The sequence below is a fragment of the Drosophila biarmipes genome, chromosome 3L, assembly GCF_025231255.1.
Source record: "Drosophila biarmipes strain raj3 chromosome 3L, RU_DBia_V1.1, whole genome shotgun sequence".
Taxonomy (NCBI): Eukaryota; Metazoa; Arthropoda; class Insecta; order Diptera; family Drosophilidae; genus Drosophila; species Drosophila biarmipes.
Window position 1 is genome coordinate 7,567,339 of NC_066613.1, and position 22,569 is coordinate 7,589,907.

The 22,569-nt window shown below is 47.9% G+C and overlaps 4 protein-coding genes across 5 annotated transcripts; 3 read left to right on the forward strand and 1 right to left on the reverse strand.

Annotated features, from left to right (window-relative positions):
• The first annotated feature begins 1,224 nt into the window (after positions 1–1,224).
• Positions 1,225–6,964, forward strand: LOC108030565 (protein argonaute-2). The gene is made up of 8 exons (XM_017103463.3): positions 1,225–1,514; positions 1,578–1,649; positions 3,260–4,134; positions 4,198–4,286; positions 4,341–4,950; positions 5,091–6,104; positions 6,172–6,542; positions 6,597–6,964. The coding sequence occupies exons 1-8, from the start codon at positions 1,499–1,501 to the stop codon at positions 6,685–6,687; spliced, it is 3,138 nt and encodes a 1,045-aa protein (XP_016958952.2). The 5' UTR covers positions 1,225–1,498; the 3' UTR covers positions 6,688–6,964.
• On the reverse strand, positions 6,704–8,974 carry LOC108030566 (T-cell immunomodulatory protein). Its single transcript, XM_017103466.3, has 2 exons — positions 8,676–8,974; positions 6,704–8,616 (listed from the first exon to the last, which is right to left on the reverse strand). Exons 1-2 carry the CDS (start codon positions 8,866–8,868, stop codon positions 7,016–7,018), a joined length of 1,794 nt encoding a protein of 597 aa, XP_016958955.1. The 5' UTR covers positions 8,869–8,974; the 3' UTR covers positions 6,704–7,015.
• Positions 8,975–9,115: 141 nt separating this feature from the next.
• On the forward strand, positions 9,116–10,935 carry LOC108030567 (DCN1-like protein). Of its 2 annotated transcripts, XM_017103468.3 has the most exons (2): positions 9,116–9,412; positions 9,918–10,935. In XM_017103468.3, the coding sequence occupies exons 1-2, from the start codon at positions 9,410–9,412 to the stop codon at positions 10,779–10,781; spliced, it is 867 nt and encodes a 288-aa protein (XP_016958957.1). In that variant the 5' UTR covers positions 9,116–9,409; the 3' UTR covers positions 10,782–10,935. The 2 variants fall into 2 exon arrangements, with proteins under 2 accessions (XP_016958957.1, XP_016958956.1); XM_017103467.3 differs by lacking the exon at positions 9,116–9,412 and having other exon boundaries at positions 9,891–10,935.
• An 822-nt stretch (positions 10,936–11,757) lies between these two features.
• On the forward strand, positions 11,758–22,088 carry LOC108030564 (microtubule-associated serine/threonine-protein kinase 3). Its single transcript, XM_017103462.3, has 11 exons — positions 11,758–11,912; positions 13,761–14,525; positions 15,016–15,539; positions 15,598–16,148; positions 16,221–17,493; positions 17,563–17,959; positions 18,029–18,402; positions 18,476–19,633; positions 19,700–20,015; positions 20,076–21,023; positions 21,333–22,088. Exons 2-11 carry the CDS (start codon positions 13,862–13,864, stop codon positions 21,530–21,532), a joined length of 6,405 nt encoding a protein of 2,134 aa, XP_016958951.1. The 5' UTR covers positions 11,758–11,912; positions 13,761–13,861; the 3' UTR covers positions 21,533–22,088.
• The last annotated feature ends 481 nt before the right edge of the window (positions 22,089–22,569 follow it).

A 22,569-nucleotide genomic window follows, 5' to 3' on the forward strand; every position in this document is an offset into this window, starting at 1 on the left:
CAAGTACGAGATCAAAATTTCAAAAATGTATGTATATATCGTATGTATATATATGTGTATAAAAATCTATTAAAGCTCAAAGTATACAAAATTTAATGAAAAATATAAACAATTTACTTGTTGATTACTCTTCTAATTGTCCATATTTAAACTACTATTAGAAATGCAAACGCAAAATGTATAAAAAAAACAGGAAAGGAAGTTAACTTCGGCAAGCCGAAGTTTGTATGCCTTTGCAGCTATAAAAAATAATCAATAATTTTATTAAATTGAATTCAAAATTCTTAAAAGTATAAAAATGTATATTCCCAATATAATAAGATAATATGTCAAAATATGTTATATGTTATGTTCAAGCTCATAAGGTTATATGTTAAAAAACACGAAATATATAATTTTTATTTCATGTTTTCCTATTAATTTTCCGATCGTTCCTATGGCAGCTATATGATATAGTCGTCCGATTTTGATCAAATTTAATTCGAAATTCAAAGCCAATCGTAGGAGGTTATAAGTTAAAAAACACCGAAGATATAATTTTTCAATATTATTTTACCACTAATTTTTCGATTGTTCCTCCAAAGGAATGATTCCTTGAGCTCCCATGAGCTATATGATATAGTCGTCCGGTTTTGATAAAATTTAATTCGAAATTCAGAACTAACTTAAAAATGTTATATCCAAGCTTAGAAAGGTATATGTTAAAAAACACGAAAGATATAATTTTTTTAAATTTTTTCCCCGATAGTTCCTATGGGAGCTATAAGATATAGTTGTCCGATCCGGCTGGTTCCGACTTATATACTACCTTCAATAGAAACAAGACTTTTTTCAGCCCGATAGCTTTAAAACTGAGAGACTAGATTGCGTAGGAACGGACGGACAGACGGATCGTCTCGTCTTGTGACGCTGATCAAGAATATATATACTTTATGAAACGTCTCCTGCGTTGCAAACTTCTGACTGAAATCATTATACCCTCTGCAAGGGTATAAAAACATGAAAACTCCATAACATGTTAGAATTACTTAAAATTAGTTTAGAAACTTTATTCTTAGCTCTTTGTGTGTTTTGAACATTTTTAAGAATTAGCTTATAGGTTGAATTTTCAAAAATTCACCATGTTGGATTTCGAGAACATTAGTAACCTTTGAAAAATGCTTCGATGAGTGTGAAATTGGCTTAAATCTTTAGTAAAAACTCCGTAATTGTCCTAGAAGTGTAAAAGTTTCTAAGGTCTTGATTTTTTATTATTACTTTGGTCTACGAAAAAGAAAAGTGTGAAGTATACATCAAGGTCAGTAAACAACTTATGCACTGCGCGCTTACTCGATAGCCGAATACCGATAAGCGATTAGAATAAGATTAGTGCGACTCGATAACAGACTGCCAGCCTCCCGGTTTCCCATCACTAAGTGAGACCGTATACAAAGTGCAACAACGCAAATTGCTCCGGAGATTTTCTGAAGGAAATTTACAAAGGTTCTAGAAGTTCAGGATGGGAAAGAAAAACAGTGGGTGGCCCGACCTGCAGGCCTAAGTAAATGTCATAATTACACTTCCAACTACTTTCTTAGAGTTCAAGCCAGAAGCGGAGCAGCCGAAGCCTGCAGCCCCTGCACCAGCACCACAACAACAACAACAGCAAGGTAGGTTCACTTTAGTGTAATTTGACAGCTAGGCATATATATGTAGTTGCAATGCATTTAACGAGCTTATGTACATATGTATATGCGGCTTGGGGCGATGGAGATAAGCTTTCTGTTCGAGGGGTCCGTCGGAATGCTCCAGAAGATTCCTGTTTTACGGGGAATCACCACATTCAATGCACCAGTGATGAAATAACGTGGCCGTGGCTGTATTGGTATACGTATAAGTAAACTTCAAGATTAGGCTATCAAAAACAACAACTACTGTCGTTTTTTTACAGGCACGCTAAAAACGGTTTGAGTCAAAACAATAGTTAATAAGTTATGACCTGACGCCCGTATATAGGAAGTCCTCATCATATTCATTTTGGATAAAAGTGAAGAGAGTAAAATGTTCACAATAATTTCTACATCAATGTTTCGTCCTAAAGTCATATTTATTTTAATGTTAGTTAACGGATATCCGATAGTCAAAACACGCGATGACACCGAAAAGTCGGATTCGGTAAGGGCATACTTCTTGTTCTCGGCACTTAACTCGTCCTAGTAGGAGCCGACAATCTTCCTCGTGGTAACAAAGAAGATATTCTCTCATTGCGCATTCTGTAAAAGTCGCTTACATGCGCCCAATAGGAGGTATAGGGAATCCTATCAGAAACAAATTCGTCCACAAAATCATCTAAACTTCCACGCCAAAAATCTAGTCCGCCGAGAAAGTGAAAGTCCTTTGGATTGCGGACCACACATATAATTTTGCGGACCGCTTTCCGCAATTGAGAGGTACTAGTTGTAGTTTTATAAACCGCGGACTAGCTTTCATGTTATGTACCGGGGTAAATGACATCTCCTATAGGAAATAAAGGAAAGCTGTGCGTTTATGTAGTTCTTAGTTTGACAAAAACTTTACTTACTCCAAGTATGGACTCCTAACCATTGCCTAACAGCTCTTGGCCTGCTCGTAATCCATTCGATTTAACAAAAGCCACGCCAGTTCCTGCGTCCAGGTTGTGGCGAAAAACATCACTATTTCGCGTCCCCAAGGCTTTGATTCGAGTCCAGTGTTCGCTGCAATCCCTACAGGCCCTGATCCATTATGTGCTTTGGCTGCAACTGAATTGTTGTCTCTGTGGCCAATGAGTCAATCAGGTCTAGTCTCGTTCATGCTTTTTGAAGTTCTTTTACTTTCCTAATAGTTTCTGTGCATAGGATGATTAAGCACTTTGGTTTATCTTATACCATGCTCAGATCAACGCAGGGTAAAAGGGTATACTAGATTCGTCAGAAAATACGTAACAGGTGGAAGGAAGCGTTTTCGATCCCATGAAGTATATATATTCTTGATCAGGATCAGTAGCCGAGTCGATCTAGCCATGTCCGTCCGTCCGTATGAACGCTGAGATCTCGGAAACTTTAAGAGCTCGAACAGTCTGACTTGGCAGGCAAATTCCTGGCCTTCCTGTGGGAATGCCCACAATCAGCGAAAATCTAAACGTTGCTGTGCATATTAAACCTAAAAGTCAAACATTTTGGATTCAAATGTATCCATAAAACGAGGAAAAATCCATTTATTTTTAAATATTTATTTTAAACTATTTTAAACCAATGTGCAGGACATCAGGCAGCACCCCGGGCATCCACCAGTTCCGGAGCGTCTGGCTCTGGTGGCCAACAAGGCGGTGGAGGATGGCAAAAGCAAGGCGGACAAGGAGGACAAGGAGGCCAGGGGTGGGGTGGTCAGCAAAAACCATCCCAGGGACAGCAAGGCCATCCCCCACTTCAGCAACAGAGGGCTCAAAGTGGCAACCAGCAGGGACAACAGGGACAGGGTGGACAAGGTGGCTACCAGCAGCGTCCACAAGGGCAACAGGGACAGGGTGGCTACGGGCAGCGTCCACAAGGACAACAGGGACAGGGTGGACAAGGTGGCTACCAGCAGCGTCCACAAGGGCAACAGGGACAGGGTGGCTACGGGCAGCGTCCACAAGGACAACAGGGACAGGGAGGACAAGGTGGCTACCAGCAGCGTCCACAAGGACAAGGAGAACCAGGTGGCTACCAGCAGCGTCAGCAAGGACAAGGAGGAACAGGTGGCTACCAGCAGCGTCAGCAAGGACAAGGAGGACAGGGAGGACCAGGTGGCTACCAGCAGCGTCAGCAAGGGCAGGGAGCCCAGCAAGGCCGTGGACCACCTCAACAGCAGCAGCCATTGATGCCTCAGATACCGGGCAGCATCAAGCGAGGAACAATAGGCAAACCCGGTCAGGTGGCCGTTAACTATCTGGACATAGACATGTCGAAAATGCCACCTAAAGCCTACCACTACGATGTAAAGATCATGCCTGAACGGCCGAAGAAGTTCTTCAGGCAGGCCTTCGAACAGTATCGCATAGATCAGTTGCAGGGCGCCGTAGCCGCCTTTGATGGCAGAGCCTCCTGCTACTCGGTAGATAAGCTGCCACTGAAGACCCAAAACTCGGAGGTCACCGTAAGTTAACGTTAAAAATTCTACGTTTTTTCAATGCAATGATAAATTACTGTTTTCCTGCAGGTGACAGATCGCAATGGTCGCACTCTAAAATACACTGTGGAAATAAAGGAGACTGCTGACTCGGAAGTCGATCTGAAGTCACTGAACAAGTAAGAAAGAACGGAGCTTTGATGATATGCCCTTTAAAACACGTCATTTTGCAGTTATATGACGGAGCGGATCTTCGACAAGCCAATGCGCGCGATGCAGTGCATGGAGGTGGTGATGGCTTCGCCCTGCCACAACAAGGCCATTCGCGCCGGTCGCTCCTTTTTTAAGATGGCCGAACCTGGTCAGCGTCGGGAGCTAGATGATGGCTACGAGGCCCTGGTCGGTCTTTATCAGGCTGTAATGCTGGGCGACAAGCCATTCCTAAACGTAGACATATCGCACAAATCCTTTCCCATTGCCATGCCGGTAATCGAGTACTTGGAGCGCTATGGCCTAAAGGCAAAGATTAACAACACCACCAACCTGGATCACTCACGGCGCTACATAGAGCCGTTCTTAAGGGGGATAAACGTGGTTTACACACCACCGCAGTCTTTTGCGACCGCTCCAAGGGTCTACAAAGTCAATGGACTTTCTCAGAGCCCGGCCAGCAGTCAGACTTTCGAGCAAGAGGGCAAGAAACTCACAATCGTAGACTATTTCAAGAGTCGCAACTTTAAGCTGCAGTTTCCCCAGCTGCATTGTCTGCACGTCGGTCCTCCGGCTAAGAATATCTTGCTGCCCATCGAACTATGCACCATCGAGGCAGGGCAGCCTTTAAATGTGAGCATCAAATTTATTCGTAGTACATCATTTGTTGTACTAAAGTTTTGGAAGAAATCTTTCGAAATCCGCACCTCAAATTTACAAATATTTTTGTATTGCTGAAATTATAACTATTTTATTCATAACACCTTTTGCAGCGCAAGGATGGAGCTACCCAGGTGGCCAACATGATTAAGTTTGCTGCGACCTCGACGAACGAGCGAAAGGCAAAGATTATGCATTTGCTGAACTTCTTCCAGCACAACTTGGATCCGACCATCAGTCGCTTCGGCATCCGCATCGCCAACAATTTTATTGTGGTTAGCACCCGGACCCTGAACGCACCGCAGGTGGAGTACCAGGGCAACAAATGGTGTGGAGTTAGGAACGGATCGTGGCGCATGGACAACATGAGGTTCTTGGAGCCCAAGCAGAAGGCTCACAAGTGGGCGATAGTGTACTGTGATCCGCCGTATGGTCGCAAGTTGCACTTCAGCCAGGTGGGCGACTTTGAGCGTCAAATGTTTAACCAAAGCAAGACGGTTAACGTGACCCTAGCTGACAAGGCGGAAATTAGGACGTTTAGGGACGACCGTAACCTGGACGACGTTTTCTACGACCTGAAGCGCAGCCAGCACGATCTAGCGTTTGTGATCATTCCCCAGGCCGGGGCATCATATGACACCATTAAGCAGAAGGCCGAGCTGCAGCACGGCATTTTGACGCAGTGCATCAAGCAGTTTACCGTCGAGCGCAAGCTCAATCCGCAGACCATCGGCAATATCCTACTCAAAGTGAATTCCAAGCTGAATGGCATCAACCACAAGCTCAAGGATGACCCAAAGCTGCCAATGCTGAAGAACGCCATGTACTTGGGAGCCGATGTGACCCACCCCTCGCCCGATCAGTGCGAGATCCCTAGTGTGGTGGGCGTGGCAGCCTCGCACGATCCGTACGGAGCCGCATACAACATGCAATATCGGCTTCAACGTTCGGCTTTAGAGGAGATCGAGGACATGGAGTCGATCACATTGGCGCACTTGCGCGTGTATCAGCAGTACCGAAAGTCCTACCCGGAGCACATTCTTTATTACCGCGATGGTGTGAGCGACGGCCAGTTTCCGAAGATCAAAAACGAAGAGCTGAAGGGCATTTATGCAGCTTGTGCCAAGGTAGATTTCTTTTTATAAGCCGTTAAGTAAAGGCACGACTGATTGGTAATTATTTGCTAACCTTCAGGCGGGCTGCAAGCCGAAAGTTTGCTGCGTTATCGTGGTGAAGCGTCACCACACCCGCTTCTTCCCCAACGGGGAGCCATCGCAGTACAACAAGTTTAACAACGTGGACCCCGGCACCGTGGTCGATCGTACCATCGTGCATCCCAACGAGATGCAGTTCTTTATGGTCAGCCACCAGTCCATCCAGGGCACGGCCAAGCCGACGCGCTACAATGTGATTGAGAACACGGGCAACTTAGACATCGACCTGTTGCAGCAGCTGACCTACAACCTGTGTCACATGTTCCCCCGCTGCAACCGCTCGGTTTCATATCCGGCTCCTGCCTACTTGGCCCACTTGGTGGCAGCACGCGGTCGCGTTTACCTCACCGGGTAGGTCGTTCTTCCGCCTGCAGCTTCCCACCCTAATTGCTTTCTGTTTTACAGTTCCACTAGGTTCCTCGACTTGAAGAAGGAGTACGCGAAGCGCACGATTGTGCCCGAGTTCATGAAGACAAACCCCATGTATTTTGTCTAAACAATGAGTAAACTCATTCAAATTTTATAATTTTTATATTTATCACATTTCTTAAACCATATTCATATATATCATATGTAACGGAAAACACTCTGTCGATTGCACTATGGGTTTCGTTTTGTGATGTCCTGAATTGAGGTACATTCTCCTCTATAGAATTGGTTTCTGCCTATCCAAGACATCAGTTAGATGGAAGAGCCCACAGCGCAATGTGCAGAGTGTGCTCCCTACTTTGGGCATACTAATAATCGTTAAATAAATACAAAAATAAACTCAACTGACGTGGTCGAAACAAAAGGGTTACTATGTTAATATTTAATTCGCGACCTTACATCGCATCGAAATGAAATCTGTGGGACTCCTGCAGACGCTCCTGTTTGTCCTCGCGCTTCTCCTTGATGTACAGAACCAGAATGATGAACACGATGACCAGGCAGGTGCCACCCAGAGCCACAACGCTCATGAGGATCAGTTTGCTGGGGGTGACGAATAGCTGGGCTTTCCAGTGGGACGGGTCGTTCAGGGGCTTCGGCACCACAATGATCTGAGAATTGGGGATGAGCTGCGTCCAGTTGCGCAGCTTGCTGCCCAGTCCCACGGTCAGTTGGTCCACGAAGTTCGGCGTTCGGCCTAGGCCAAAGCACGTGTACGGCAGTTGAAGAGCGAAGTACGAGGACTGCGGCAGTTGGACGCTGCTGCCGAACTGCTGATCTCCATCCTGGGTGGTGGTGGTGTAGGTGATGCGGGGTCCTGGCAAGTTGGTGCCATACGTGCGCTTCTTCCTGCCCAGAGGAGTGCGTCGCTCCGGATTCTGCTTGTTATCCAAGCCTGTCAGCACAATCACCTTTACAAAGTTCGCGTCATAGTCGAGGGTGTTGCGGAAGGCGAGGGGCTGGTATATTCCCTTGGCATCCTTCCGGATAAGGATCACATCGAGCACACCGTCCTGGTAGAAGTCGTAGAATGCGCCGGCCACCGTGTTGTTGCCCATCGGCGAAAGAGCGTTCCAGCGAACCTCAAAGGTGCGCTTCAACGGCTTGTTGCACGTAATGCAGGGCACGTTTTCCAGCAGAAAAGTCTGCATCACCGGCTTGCCCACATTTAGGGGCTGCAGCGTGATCAGAAGATCCGGATAGCCATCCAGGTTAAAGTCACCGCTTCTTGCCGTAATGGTGCGCAAGTAAACGTCGTCGGACTTGGGCGGCACAAAGGCCCACGTAATGCCTTGTGGATCGCGGAAGTTCACATGGAGATTCCGAAAATCCGTGCCGTCGTAGACCACAAGCGAGGAGTTTCGGCAGTTCGAGTGGATGCAGAAGGGCACCACAATGTTCTGCACGCCCTTCAGCTCAAAGTCCATGAACACAGCCTGGCCGATGTGGTAGTCGTTGCCTCCGATCGGCTGGAACCTGATCTGGTACTGGTAGCTGAAGTTCTCCTTCTTGTCCTGCTTGTTGATGCCGTGCCATACCTCGTAGGAGTTCTCCGTTTGGAGGAACAGGTCGGCCAGGAAGTCCCCGTCGATGTCCACATAGGCATTGGCATTGGGGATGCTCAACAAGTTTCCCTTGACTTCTGTGGGCTCAGCCTGGTGGATATGTTCTGGAGGGAGCCTGCTGCTGTTGAAAATCCAAAAGGTGCGTATTCCGTCGGAGTCCAGGCCGTACAAGTCGATGATCATGTCGCGGTTGAAGTCCAGGGCCATCACCTCTCCTCTGCTGGTGAAGAGCGCCTCCTCGGAGCACTTCAGTTCGCTGGTGTTGCCCCAGTTGACGTGCACCTCGTAGACGTCCTTGTCCCGGGTCTTCAGGTTAACCATCACGTCCATCAGGGCGTCGCCATCGAAGTCCCCGGGAATGACGCTCACAATGGTCTTATCACCGTACTGGCAGAAGGGTCCCAGTCTCAGCAGGGGCTCCGTGTAGTGCCCTGTGTGCATACCAAGGGGGAACCATTAGCAGGGAACTTTCGTGGAACCCACTACATACCAAAGAGTATCTGCAAAGTCTTCTGCTCGTCGCGGATGACAAAGACGTCCGTGAGCTCGTCGGAATCGAAATCCCCGAAGGCAGCCACAATGCCCTCCTTGATATCCGCGAAAACCTTGTCCGTGATGTCGCTGGCGTGGGTCAGGTTTCCCAGGGCCAGCAGGAGCCCCAGAACCCAGGATGCTCGAATCATTCCTGGCGTTTGAATTTTCACAACTTGCGTTATTTTGTCTACTTGCTACTGCTTTTGTTATTGTAGAAATCAATAGTGAATCAGATATGGGCTAACCGATTGTTCGTTTAGCGCATTTCCACTGACGCGTTAACTAATCGATAGGTCCATGTGTTTCCACTGCGCGACAGCACGGTCTCACCAGAACGTTGGCCAAGATAGCCGAGACACCCACCTACCATTCGCGTGTGACCGTGCTGCCCTACCAGTCGTGCTGGTTAATTTCAACTGTCAGGGGAAGGTCACACCTCAGTGAACAAACTAAATAAATATTATCCTTTCCCAAATATGTGTAGGGAGGAAGGTTTAAGCAACTGAACACCATCTCACTCACTAAAACAATCCTGCGGATTGCTATGCAAAATAGTCCCAGCGCAATAACGATTTGATTTGCTTTGGTTTGGTTAATCGGGCAAACAATCGACGTTTTCCAACACCTGCACTCCGCAGTTTTCCAATCCCCCGTAAAATAAACAAATAATATCAAATTATTGCCACAACAATGGTGAGTACTTCTGCAAACTGCAGCTGTGGTGCGGGCCGAGCAGTGGCCGAGTTCGGGTCCGGGGAGAAAGCGGAGAAGAGCCCATTTTCACTCCCGTGGCGTCTTCTTCTTCGAGCAGCGCCAGCTTGGGCACACTAGTGCAGTTTTTGTTGTATTTATGCAATTTTCCTGGGCCCCAAAATCTGTAGTAAACAGAAGGAACGCAGCGCTCGTACAGCCGCTTGCCCGGCTAATAGATAAGCTGCCCATTAGTCACGGCTCCGCTTCAGACTATCCAGTCCGCCCTCGAGTACATCCTGTGGAGAGGGCAGGGTATCTCTCCTAGACGCAGTCTGATTTTGGCTAGCTTAACAAACTCAAAGCGGCCTACATCCCAAAACCCAGCTCTGCGCTCTTAAAGAACCCGAGATTTTGAACCTGCCCCTTAGCCATGCGATCTCCATAACTGACCCCAAGACCCGGCAGTGGTATCTATTGTAAGTAATGCCCCATTATGGTCTTGCAGAATAAGCTGAAGTCCAACCAGCACCGCGAGAAGGTGAAGAAGTTCATATCGCTGACACAAACGGGCGAACAGACGGCCATCTTCTGTCTGCAACAGAACGACTGGAAACTTGACCTGGCCAGCGACAACTACTTCCAGAATCCGGAATACTACTACCGGGAACTGGACCGCAAGCGCATCGAGCAGCTGTTCGTGCGCTATCGCGATCCCAGCGATCCCCTGAAGATCGGCTCACAGGGGGTCATCCACTTTCTGGAGGATCTGGACCTCAAGCCGGACTCCAAACTGGTGCTGATCATCGCGTGGAAGTTCCACGCCGAGGTGCAGTGTGAGTTCTCGCGGGATGAGTTCATCAACGGGATGTGCGACCTGGGAATCGACAGCATCGACAAGCTGAAGGCCAAGCTTCCCATCCTCGAGCAAGAGCTGAACGACGCCGGGAAGTTCAAGGACTTCTACCACTTCACCTTCAACTACGCCAAGGATCCGGGGCAGAAGGGCATCGATCTGGAAATGGCCATCGCCTACTGGTGCATCGTTCTCAGTGGGCGCTTCAAGTTCTTGGACATCTGGTGCCAGTTCCTCGAGGAGAAGCACAAGCGGGCCATCTCTCGGGACACCTGGAACTTGCTGCTGGACTTTGCCACCAACATCGACGATCGGATGAGCAACTACGATTCGGAGGGCGCCTGGCCGGTGCTCATCGACGACTTCGTGGAGTGGTGCCAGGAGAACGACCACCTCAAGGAGGACTCGTCGCCGGGGTCCGGCTTCCAGCCGCAGTCCAACGCAAGCTCCAGCTCCCAGAAGAACATATCCAGCGCCTACCAGACCTCGCACAGTACAAACATGAACTATGGCTAACGAATTGTTACACTGTATTGTATTCTCATTAATGATAGATTTGCTTTTATTCTGATTATTCTAAATAACGGAGATTCTAAGCAAGGTCGGTAAATTTACATTTTCTCTATAAAAGCGTCGTAATAAATAAATAAAGTTAGTAAATGTACTTATACCCGGCGATCTATTTATTGAGAAAGGCTTTAAAATAGGTAAAGAACCTTGAAGACGGTTGTAACAATTGAAAGTTAAATGATATATGTTTATTATTTGCTAAGTCACTTTCCGATTCAACCATCGATAGTTGAAATATTTTATCACTTAATTTGAAGACCATACAAACTGTCATCTCTCTGGTATTGTTTTAAGATTTTATATTTTTATAATTAAATGCTTTCTAAAATTGAGAATTCTTCAATTTAAATGATTTTCTCACTGTATTAATAAAGAACGTTTTAAAAGAAGAGCACAAACACTTGTTTTCTCTTGAATTCATTTTACTTTACCCTATTTTCGTTATCATATATTAATTTTAAGTTTGAAACATAATAAGGTCTAAGATTGTAAACATTTTTTTCACAAAGTATTTTAAAAAGTTCATTTTATACTTATTTGTTTCAGGTAAAATTAGGTTCCTTGACATTTTCATAAATTATGTTGGTTATTGACGAGAAATACCTTTTAATATGCGGCTGCGAAAGCTGTTTAGTTTCAGTTTAGGTTATAGAATACTCCTTAAATATGAAACTTTTATCTGAAAACACCTTTTAAAAATTTTATCAACTATTTGTCCACACAGAGTAAGGTCAAACATTGTCTTTTTAGTGGCACACCAACTAGTCAGTAGTCATTAGTTAGATAGCACGGGCTATTTGCCCACACTCTAAGATGAAATTGCGCCAAATTAATTTTCAAAGCACCCGCCGATCAATCGATAAATCACATCCATCTGGAGGTTTTTGTGTCATCACTGCCGTAACCTTCGATAGCTCGCACAGCATCGGCTGTCATCGCTAGTGGTGAGACCGTTCGGCTGATTTATATTGTTACAACGATTTTTCGCTGTTAAAAATATTTAATAATACGCCTTAAATCGCGTGCCAGGCACGCGAGTCTGTGTGTCGGCCCCCACGGCAGTGCTGCGTACAAAAAGTAAAGTTCCCCATCGAGTTTTGAGAGCCGCAGAAGAGGGAAAAGGGCAGTTGGTTGTAACAAAACCCCGTAATCGCGACGTCTGTGGGGCCAGTCTGTGTGTGTGTGGGCGGCGAAGGAGCCCCACACACAGACACCCGTTCCACTACCCACACTACCCACACCCGCGCAAGGCCCCACTGGCCGTTGCCGTTGTCGTTGTTGTTGCTCCTCTTGGCCATAGTTGACTTGGACTCGAAAACCCTTCGCCCTTGGTCACTCTTGCCGTCTTTGGTCTGGGCTGTGGGTTCTGGGGCTGCGCACAATATAATCAAATCCGTGCAAACAGCGGCGGTCGCGTTTGCGAATCCAATTATCATGTGAATAACTCGCGCGTCTCGCCTCGAGTGGGCGAAATTTAAACAAATACTCGCCCTGCTGCCCGAGTGTGCGTACGCAGCGCACACACAGTGGTGTGCGCGGTGTGTGAGCAAATGCCACTAAACACACAAAAATAAGCCAAACGAAAACAAACTGATAACCGCAGAAGTCGGACTACGACAACGTCTGGAGACCTCGGAGCACCATTTACGACCGCGCCGTGTAGTGCCATACAGCCTACGCAGCCGAGGCCCCTCCACCGCGGCTCCGACCCGATCCTCACCTGCGGATAATCCGATAATTTAGGGCCCCTTCGAGGCCAGGGAAAGGGGTAAACTGGAGCGCAAACTGGGTTTCGGTTTCTGGCTCCGCGCCTTATGTAGATATGTAGATAGATACCCAGCACGGGTGAGTTTTAAGGAACTGGAACGTGGAACAGTTGAGGAGTTGCCGATTTCTTGCCGCAAAACTACCTTCAAAGGATAAACTATTAAAAAGTATATGTCATTTATTAACAGGCTTACGGTTCTGAAAGTTCTACTAATATCCAATCAGTTTGATAACCTACAACGTAGTCGAATTATAAAAAGTGTACTTTCATATTTTGAAACATGTGCACTCTTATTTAGAATTTCCTGACTAAATAATAGTATATTTAATTTAAAATGTTCAAAATTCACACTACACAGAAAATTGAGCAACCGACCTTGTTGAAATATTCGTATTTCTCTGTTGGATTTACAATTTTATGTATTTATGTATGTAGTTTTGAGAAAAGTACCTTTGGATTTTACTTTTGTATACAAAAGTTGATACCCCTTTTTAATGGCGACGTCAATCTCCAACGAAAACGTTAATTTTGGAATTTAATTCCAATCAGCGTTGTTTACATTTCAACACAAATCTAGCAAATCAGCTTAATATAAGAAGAATAAAATAATATAACTTCGAACTTGTCATCCAAAACGTCATGTCCAAAAATTTAATTTTGTACACAAGAACTATATATATTTCGCATATCGCATGGGACGTAAAGTTAAGTGAATAATAATGGCCACTTTTAAGATTCAAAACAATGGTTTTTGACAAAAATAGATCTCTGAATCAAGGGATTTTGACTTTCGGTTGGAGATTTCCGTGACACCCTGGTTACTGCACGACACTGTGATTCAGCCCGCCCGTCACTTGCTCATTGTGGAATTTCTGGGCTTTCGCCCAAAACCAAGTGGGCGATCGCTTCCCATATTCCAATGTGTTCAATATGTAATACATATTAAAACAATTCGATCCCATTTTAACCGATTTATATATTTTTATTATTGTTTCGCTGCTTGGCTCGTGCAAAGTGACAACTCAGCGAGATTAATTAGCCGGAGGCTTGTGTGTGGAAGCAATTGCCAGTGGGGTGTCGGGGATGGGGTGGGAAGTGAACTGGGAACTGGGCGACGCTCCGCCAGCCGTATGCTAATTAATCGTTTCAAATTGCAGCCGCCGACGCCATGACCAAGAGCAGAAGCAACAACGCCCCGGAGACTAACAACAACATGCGATCCTGCTAAGATCAGAGCGAACGCGAACCCAGCCCGATCATGAGTCGCCAGGAGGGAGCTGCGTCCCGTCCAGCCGAGGGAGCGTCCGTCGCAGTCACATCGTCATCCTCATCGACATCGACATCGTCCACCCACTCAGTGAGTGCTGTCCTGGGCAGCAAGATATCCACCTCGACGCCGCAGAAAAGCGATGAGCAGCCGGAGCAGGAGTTCATCAACCAGAGCGTGGCCAGCGAGATCGAGGCCATGTCCATCTCAGGCTCCGTATCTGCGGACAGCAGCAGTGGCACCGCGGCGGGCGCCACCATGAGCGGCAGTCCGGTGCCCAAGCGGCACCTGAGCACGGCCAATCTGTCGCGGATTCGTCCGCAGTCTAGCTACTCGGCTCGCGTCCTCATCTTCGACGACTCCGACCAGGAGGCAGCTGCCGCTGCAGCGGCTCTGGCGGCTGCCTCGTCCTCGTGCAACAGCAGCGTCAAGTCCTGCAGCGGACTGGAGCTGCTGCCCACCTCGCCGGCCAAGCTGTCTATCGGCAACGATAGCACCAACGGCTCCTCGATGATGCGCAATCTAAATCTGACCAAGAGCTCGTCCGGCGGTCTGTCCGGAAGTTCCAGCTCTCTGCATTCGAGGGGATACACGGCCCTTCTCCGCAAGATTTCCTATCAGCAGCACACCAACTCGTTGCGTGCAGTCAGCAGCGGTAAGATTTTAGCCCAACACTCTACTTAAGCACTAATAAATGATTGATCTGACATTATTATAGAAAAATGAAAAGCCTACGATTATGTCTTAATTTTTCTCTTACTTCCAAGATAACTTCAATGATATGATTAGCTTTCATTGCGCAGAACGCATGTGTACAAGCTATTTTTATCATTACTGTAAGATGTGAATTCTGACGTTATTAGCACCTACATATTGACACCTATACTATAGAATTAATCATGTTTGTCTGGCTGCCCTTGTAAGCTTTTAAAACCTGATAACTCGATTAAATTGGTATTATTTTCGTCGTTCAAAATGCTATTTTTTTATATTTATTAAAGTCAAATGTAGTTCTACAAATGTTTATCTAATTAAGAGTTATCATAATACATTAGATTAAGATTGATTATTATGTAGACTTACTAAAATATATGATAAATATGTTTTATGTTTTAATTATTTGATTGTTATAATTATCCTTACAGAAGCCTCCAATTTGTTGCGCATGCGTCACTCCTCGCTGGGAAAGTCGGCTCCCTGCCTCACGGGCAACTATTTCCGCCACGAGCTGGCTGCTCCGCCACCGATTCAGGCTCCCGGCTTTGGGGCTTCTCCTTCGGGCGGCCACAACATCTCAAGGTCGGGCAGCTGTGCCGGGATTGGCATGGTTAAGCACCACCATCACCATCATTTGCACGGCGTTGTGATGCGAGGATCGGCTGGCGGAGGCTCTGGTGCAGCGGGTGGTTCCTCGAGTGGAGTGGCTCATCATCGCCTCAGCTTGGTCACCAATGCGGCTGCCGTGGCAGCGGCCGGCGGATCCCGGGCCCATTCTCCGTACTCGGCCAGTCCCGTGGACAGTCCACGCCTCAATTCACCCATGCCATTTGCATTTGCTCCCATCAAAAGGATCGCCTCTTGCCGGGGCGTTGTGGACGGACGTCGCTGGTCCGTGGCCTCGCTTCCCTCCTCTGGTTACGGCACCACCCCGGGCAGCTCCAACTTATCGGTGAGCTTTTGTACACAATCTGAATGAATTTTCAATCTGAATGTTCCCTTTTTTATAGTCTCAGTGCTCCAGTCAGGAGGGTCTCAACCAGTTGCCGCACAACATTCCGCCCGGAGTCCAGGAGGCGGATGCCGCTGCCGTGGCCGCCGGTGCCTGCTGCGCCGAGCACCTCAAGCAGCATTGTCCCAAGCACTGCGCTCTGTTGCTGGCCGTTTCCCAGAAACAACTGACGCCCCAGCCGCCGAAACCATCCCAGCTGCATACCCAGAAACTGGTAGCAGCTCCTTGTAATAATTGCTGTGCCGAACTGAGCTTGGCCTGCGGAGGTCAGCAGGCTGGCGGTAGTGGAGGCTCATCGGCCAACACCTCTGCCTCGAGTGCTGTGCAGGTTGGTGGTCGCATGTCGCCCTACTTTCGTCCGCGCTCCCGATCTCTCTCCAGCCCATCGCGTTCGCCAATCGTGGACAACGAGATTGCCGTGATGAACACTCTGTACAAAGAGCGGTTCCCCAAGGCCACCCAGCAAATGGAGGAGCGGCTGAAGCACTTCATCAACGAAAACAAGAGTGCTGCATGCAACAGCTTCAGGGACTCGCAGCCTATAGTGCGGTGAGCTTTCTTAAAAATATAAAATTCTATATAAATAAGAAAGTGAATAACTAAAACGAATTCTCTCCCCAGCTTTGTGCATCATCAGGTATTGGAAATGGCAAGGGACTGCCTGCACAAATCGGAGGCCAAGTTGATAACCTCGCAATATTTCTATGAGCTAAGTGAGAATCTGGAGCGTTTGCTGGTCGAGACCAAGGAGAAGTCGCCGGAGGCGGCCGCCGAGCTAAATGGTGTGATTAAAAAGCTTCTACTGATTATCTCGCGGCCAGCTCGATTGCTGGAATGCCTGGAATTCGATCCGCAGGAGTTCTACGAGCTGTTGGAGGCTGCCGAGGGGCATGCCAAAGCCATGCCCGTGATCAAGGCGGACATTCCGCAATACATCATCCACAAGCTGGGCCTGAACCGGGATCCCATCGCAGAGCTGCAGCAAGAGTTGCGGGAGACGCAGCAAATGTGCTCGGAGCAGGTTACCGTGGACGCAGATCCACTGCAACCGGGTGGCAGTTTGCTGCTCAATTCGCCTCTCACCAGTGCAGCCAAACAGTTGAGCAGCCTGGCTCTGGACTCCATTACCTTGGACTCAGGCAGTGGCACAGCGACACCCCAGCAGCCTCCTCAGACCCCCGTGGCTACATGTGAAAATGCGCCGTCCTTTGCACAGGCTGTAAGCCAGATGAATGAGGAAAAACCAGGAGCAGGATCAGGAGGTTCAGTTGGGGGATCCAGTGTAACAGGAACAGGAGCTGGAGGATTAACAGGAGGAGCCGCAGGAACAACAGCCGGGAGTGGAGCCCAACAACCCTCACCCCACGAAAACGACTTTGACATTGTCAAGCTGATCTCAAATGGTGCTTACGGAGCCGTCTACCTGGTGAAGCACAAGACCACTCGTCAGCGCTTCGCCATGAAGAAAATCAACAAAAATAATCTCATTCTGCGCAACCAAGTGGAGCAGGTGTTTGCCGAGCGTGACATTCTCTCGTTCGCCGACAATCCCTTTGTGGTCAGCATGTACTGTTCGTTCGAGACCAAGAAGCACCTGTGCCTGGTGATGGAGTACGTGGAGGGCGGCGACTGCGGCACGCTGCTGAAGAACATCGGGCCCCTGCCCGCGGATATGGCCCGCTTCTATTTCGCCGAGACAGTATTAGCCGTAGAGTATCTGCACAGCTACGGCATCGTGCACCGCGACCTGAAGCCAGACAATCTTCTGATTACGGCCCTGGGCCACATCAAGTTGACGGACTTCGGGCTCTCCAAGATGGGTCTCATGTCGTTGGCCACCAATCTGTACGAGGGATACATCGATTCGGAGACAAGGCAGTTTTCTGACAAGCAGGTATGTATTTTTAAGTCCTTATTTAAGAGTGTGAAACCATTAAATTTGTGTAATTGTTATGTATTCCAGGTGTATGGCACACCCGAGTACATTGCCCCCGAAGTGATCCTGCGCCAAGGTTATGGCAAGCCAGTCGATTGGTGGTCCATGGGCATCATTCTCTACGAATTCCTTATCGGTTGTGTCCCCTTTTTCGGCGAGACCACGGAGGAATTATTTGCGCACACCGTCAACGATGACATTGAGTGGCCGGATAGCGAAGATTGGCCTGTGCAATCTGAGGCGAAGGATATCATTTCGCAGTTGCTGCAGCAGAATCCGCGGGATCGTCTGGGTACTCAAACAGGTGCTCTTGAGATGAAGGAGCACGAATATTTTCTGGGCATGGATTGGAACTCCTTGCTGCGTCAGAAGGCAGAGTTTGTGCCGCAGTTGTCCCACGATGATGATACCAGTTATTTTGACAGTAAGTTTCATAATCTATTCTAATGTTAAATAGATTTATTAATACCACTTTCACCTTATTTCTAATCAGCCCGCATGGATCGCTATAACCATGATCTAGGTGGAGAAGATACGGACGACACTGATGATACGCCCGTTTTCGGGAGTTTTAACTCGTACACTCCGCAATATAGAAAGCAGCATTATAGTTGGTCTCGTCATGCCACGCCCACGGCCACCGATGGCGCCAAACCGACGGGTCCACCAGCACTTACATCGCTACCATCGCGTGCCCAGGAGAACCCAGTAGCAGCCGCCGGTCCCACATCAACTGGCGCCCTGCCTAAGCTCAAATCAGGAATGGGAAGCGGAAGTGGAAGCGGAAGCGGCAGTGGTTCGGGTGGCGCCTCCAACGAGGGAGTGGTCAACAAGTTCTTGAACACGCCACAACTGCGAAAGCTCGATGTGAGTATTAGCTGGACTCAGGTCAAATGTCAATGTGTAATATTGTTATTATATTATTAAATATATCTTATAGCTCTCGTCCAGCTGTCTGAAGGTCCCGTCCACCCCAGATGCCGACTATTTGCCCGAGCTGCTGCACAATGTCACGATTGGAAACGACGCGGAACTGCGGATGTTAAAGCACTATCTCCAGCAACCGGTTACCGGACAAACTCAGCGCATGCAGCAGCGTCATAGCATGCCGCCAAACACGACCACCATCATCAGCACGCCGGCCACTCCGCCACCAACTCAATCTCAGGCGGCGATGGCAGCCACCCCGCCAACGGCCACGGTGGGCAGCTTTTCGCGCAGCACGCCGGAGAGTTCGCAAACGGACAGTGATGACTTCTCGCCACAGATCAACCGAAAACGGAAGGGCGTTTGTGCCAGGGACATTTTGCCACGTTTCTCCATCTCGATAGAGGACGAAACCATTTCCGCGGGCAGCTCATCCACGGAGAACATGAACTTGCCCAGAGAACAATCGCCGCTGGCGCTGCAGCATCAACCGAAATCCATGGACGGCAGCAGCAGTGGAACCAGCATGAAGCACCATCGTTCGAGGTCGATTGTTAAGTCCGCATCCGCGTTGGGTTTGTCGCTGATGACATCACTGGACAACAGTCAATTGGCCGCTCAGTTGTGCGGCATTCAATCGCCAGGCGGCGGGGGCAACGGCTCCAGCACGGCCAGCTCCAGGGATACGTCCCCGTGCCGAGAGCTCTCACCATTGGTGACAAATCTAAAGCCACCGATCATAATTCGACGTGGACCGCGAGGATTTGGCTTTACTGTCCACACCATCCGCGTGTACTATGGCGACACAGACTTTTATACGATGCACCATTTGGTCATGGCCGTGGACGAGGGCAGTCCTGCCTTTGAGGCTGGACTGCGCCCAGCGGATCTCATTACCCATGTCAATGGCGAGGCTGTGCAGGGTTTGTTCCACACACAGGTGCTGCAGCTGCTCCTGAGCGGGGGCGAGCATGTTACCCTGCGGGCCACGCCCCTTGAACACACCAGCATCCAGAGCGGTGGCCGCAAGCGCGATCTCATGCAGAGCAAGCTGGCCAAGAAGGGTGTGAATCGTCAGAAGAAGCAGACCAAGCGGGAGCACGACAAGAAGCGCAAGACTTCGCTGTTCCGCCGCATAAGCAGCAAGCGTGCCAATGCGGAGATGCAGCAGGTAAGACCACGTTTGCACAATGATTGCGAAGCTCATCATCTTATCTATTTTGTACTTTTCTTGAAGTACTCGGCTGGCACAAGTTCACCCACCACACCGTCGGCCAGAAATCTGTCCCCGCTGGATTCATCGTACCACAGCAGCTGCTGCCAGTCGGCAGCCAACTCCTCATCGCAGTCCACCTCGCCCTCATCCTCATCGCCCAACACACCCACCGGTTCGAGTGGCTCCAATCACGGTGGCAACGCAGGATCCGCTCCAGTTGCTCCCTCAGCCCTCAGTGTGCAATTGCCCGCTGCACCGCCGCCCACCCAGTTGGTGCTCTTGCCTCACGTGGGAGCCGTCGTCGGCAGTAGTCCCACCTCTGTGGGAAATGTGCCAGGTAAGTGAATTGAAGATATAAGCATTATGCTGTTAATCAATATCAACACTTATATTGTAGTGTCTCCGACTGGCGTCGTTCCGCAGCTGTATCAGCGTCCATCCACTCTACATGGTCTCAAGCACAAGCTGCACGCGGCCACCTCCGTAATAGCGGGCGGAGGCAATGCCAGCAATCCCGCCGGAGGACTGAAGACCCTCCACACCACGGGCAACAATTCGCTGCCGAATCGCCGGAAGTCTGTGGGCCACATTCCGCTATCTCCGTTGGCGCGGACTCCTTCCCCATCGCCGCTACCATCGTCGCCCACACGATCTCCTTCCCCGTTGGCCTTTCCACTGGTTGGCCATCAGCCAGGTGCCTCCAACACCACACAGTCTTACAGTCCTGGGAGCACGCTGCCTACGTTGCAGACGGCGGTGAATGCCAACAGCAAGAAGGCAGGATTTGCGCGCACCAAGTCGGCGGAACCGAGTTCTCCGCTGCTGAGACGTGCCTTGTCCCCGGACCGCTTGCATCCTCGTAGCGCTGAAACGAAGATTTCGCCACTGTGCTGCTCGCCGCCAATAAAGCAGCCCACGCACCAGCGTGTTGTGACCACCACCTGGAGGTCGACGCCAGGCGGCGGTGCAGCTGGTTCTGGAGGAGCAGTTTCAAGTGCTCCTGTAGCACAAGCACAGCAGATGGTGGCCGCACCTGAGGAATCTCAAAGACAAATTGCTGTGGCTTCAGTGGTTCCCACAACCGCATCCGGAACGGAAACAAGTGCCACCGCTGTGGTTACTCTGGCCAACTCCGAGCCGCTGCCCCGCATTGCCGAGGAGAAGGACTCGCCCACCAGCACCCAGGACAGCAGCAGTGTGTCCGAGGGATTCATGCCCGCCATCGAGGAGTACGGTGAAGGAGAGTCCTCGTCGCCCACTCAAACCCTCGAGAAGCCCTCTAAGGTCAAGGCCACCGAGCAGCCAGAAATGGAGCCTGCTGGCAAGACCAAGAAGGTAGACCAGGGTGAGTTGACAAATAAGAATCTGGAATCCAACACAAATAGTTTCTTAGAAAAATGGACATAACCCTAATTAATTAAAATCTAAATTCTCAAGATACAATATAAATTTTAATAATGGGTGAATTCTAAAGTTCTCTTAGGCTTACAATGTTGTTTTTTGTATATGTATATTTTAAAGATCTCCGTGTAATTTTGCTTAATTAATTTATTTAAATTTAAATTTGTTCTCCTAACAACAAAAATAGAATAAATAACCTTTTAAATGTTGTATTGTAATCATCATTAATAAAAACTATTATTTTGTTTTTTAGGTAAAACCTTAGTCCCTTCAGCACCAAAATCCAAGCCCCAAAACAGTGGCTGTAAAACTTCGATGACAACGACTAAGCCCGCCAGTCCGAGCGTGACCATTACCACTGGACCACGCAAGGACTCCACGGCTACGACAGCAGGAGGAGCCACTGCAACTGGAGCCACTGCAGCCACTTCTGCTGCCAAGCAGAGGAAGTAGCGCCAGAGCAGCCGCGGTGGATATGGATGCTTGTGTTTTAAGTTTCGCGTTTAAACGTTAATCGAAAATTAGGAAAGGAGGAGGCAGGGCGTGGAGGGAAGCCGCAGGAATTCAATATATATTTATAGCGATTGATTGCGTTTAAAACTTTTTTTCGAAGTAAGCTTGTGTTTTTGCGCAAATCATAAAATTTAGCAATGAAATTAATTAGAAAATTCTGAAACCTAGTAGTTTGTAGATGTCGTAAAGGAAACAAAAAGAATACCGCTTGAAAACTCTTAATGTAAATTAGTAGGCACGAAAGCAAATCGAGATAAAGCACGATATTCCAGTTAAACAAAACTAAGAGGCACCACTCAATTATGTACTGTATATAAATGTGTAACATTGATAGAATTAACGAATTGTGGACTACGGATGGTGAGTCGAGTGGAGAGTCATGGGCGGAGTACGCGGTGTTTGGGCTGCGTTTATAACATTTTTGCGAATCTATACACTATGCCGAATTCAATATAAACTATATATTAAATAAATGTTATATGTGTGTGTAAAGCGACTTTTTGAATGTGTTCTGTGATAGTTTTAAGAAGTAGAGATAGCTCTTTTTTAACTTTTAATTATTTCCTTATTATTTCGTCATTGAAGCGGTTTGAAGTAAGCAAGTGTTTTAGGTAAATGCTTTTTTTTCAAAAATTTATTTTTCATTTTAAGTAATTTATTTGAAAAAATTGTCTTTTTGATACACCTTTTAGTTATATATTTTTTTCTCAAAAAAACTACTGATTACATTTTTTAAAGATAAAATTATTTTTATGAGCATGTTTTGTTTAATTTTAGCACAAATTTAAGAATCTTTTCAACACAATCGTACAGGTAAATTTCTTCCTTATTTTTTGTTTTGGATGCGATGTTCTAGGCATAAACCGGTAATTACCTTAAATTATCCCGATTCTGATCGAATTGAATCGCTATTAATCTTGATAATCTTAGTTAATTGAAATCCCCTTTCCGGAGCCCATGTCGATAGGTCTTAGGCC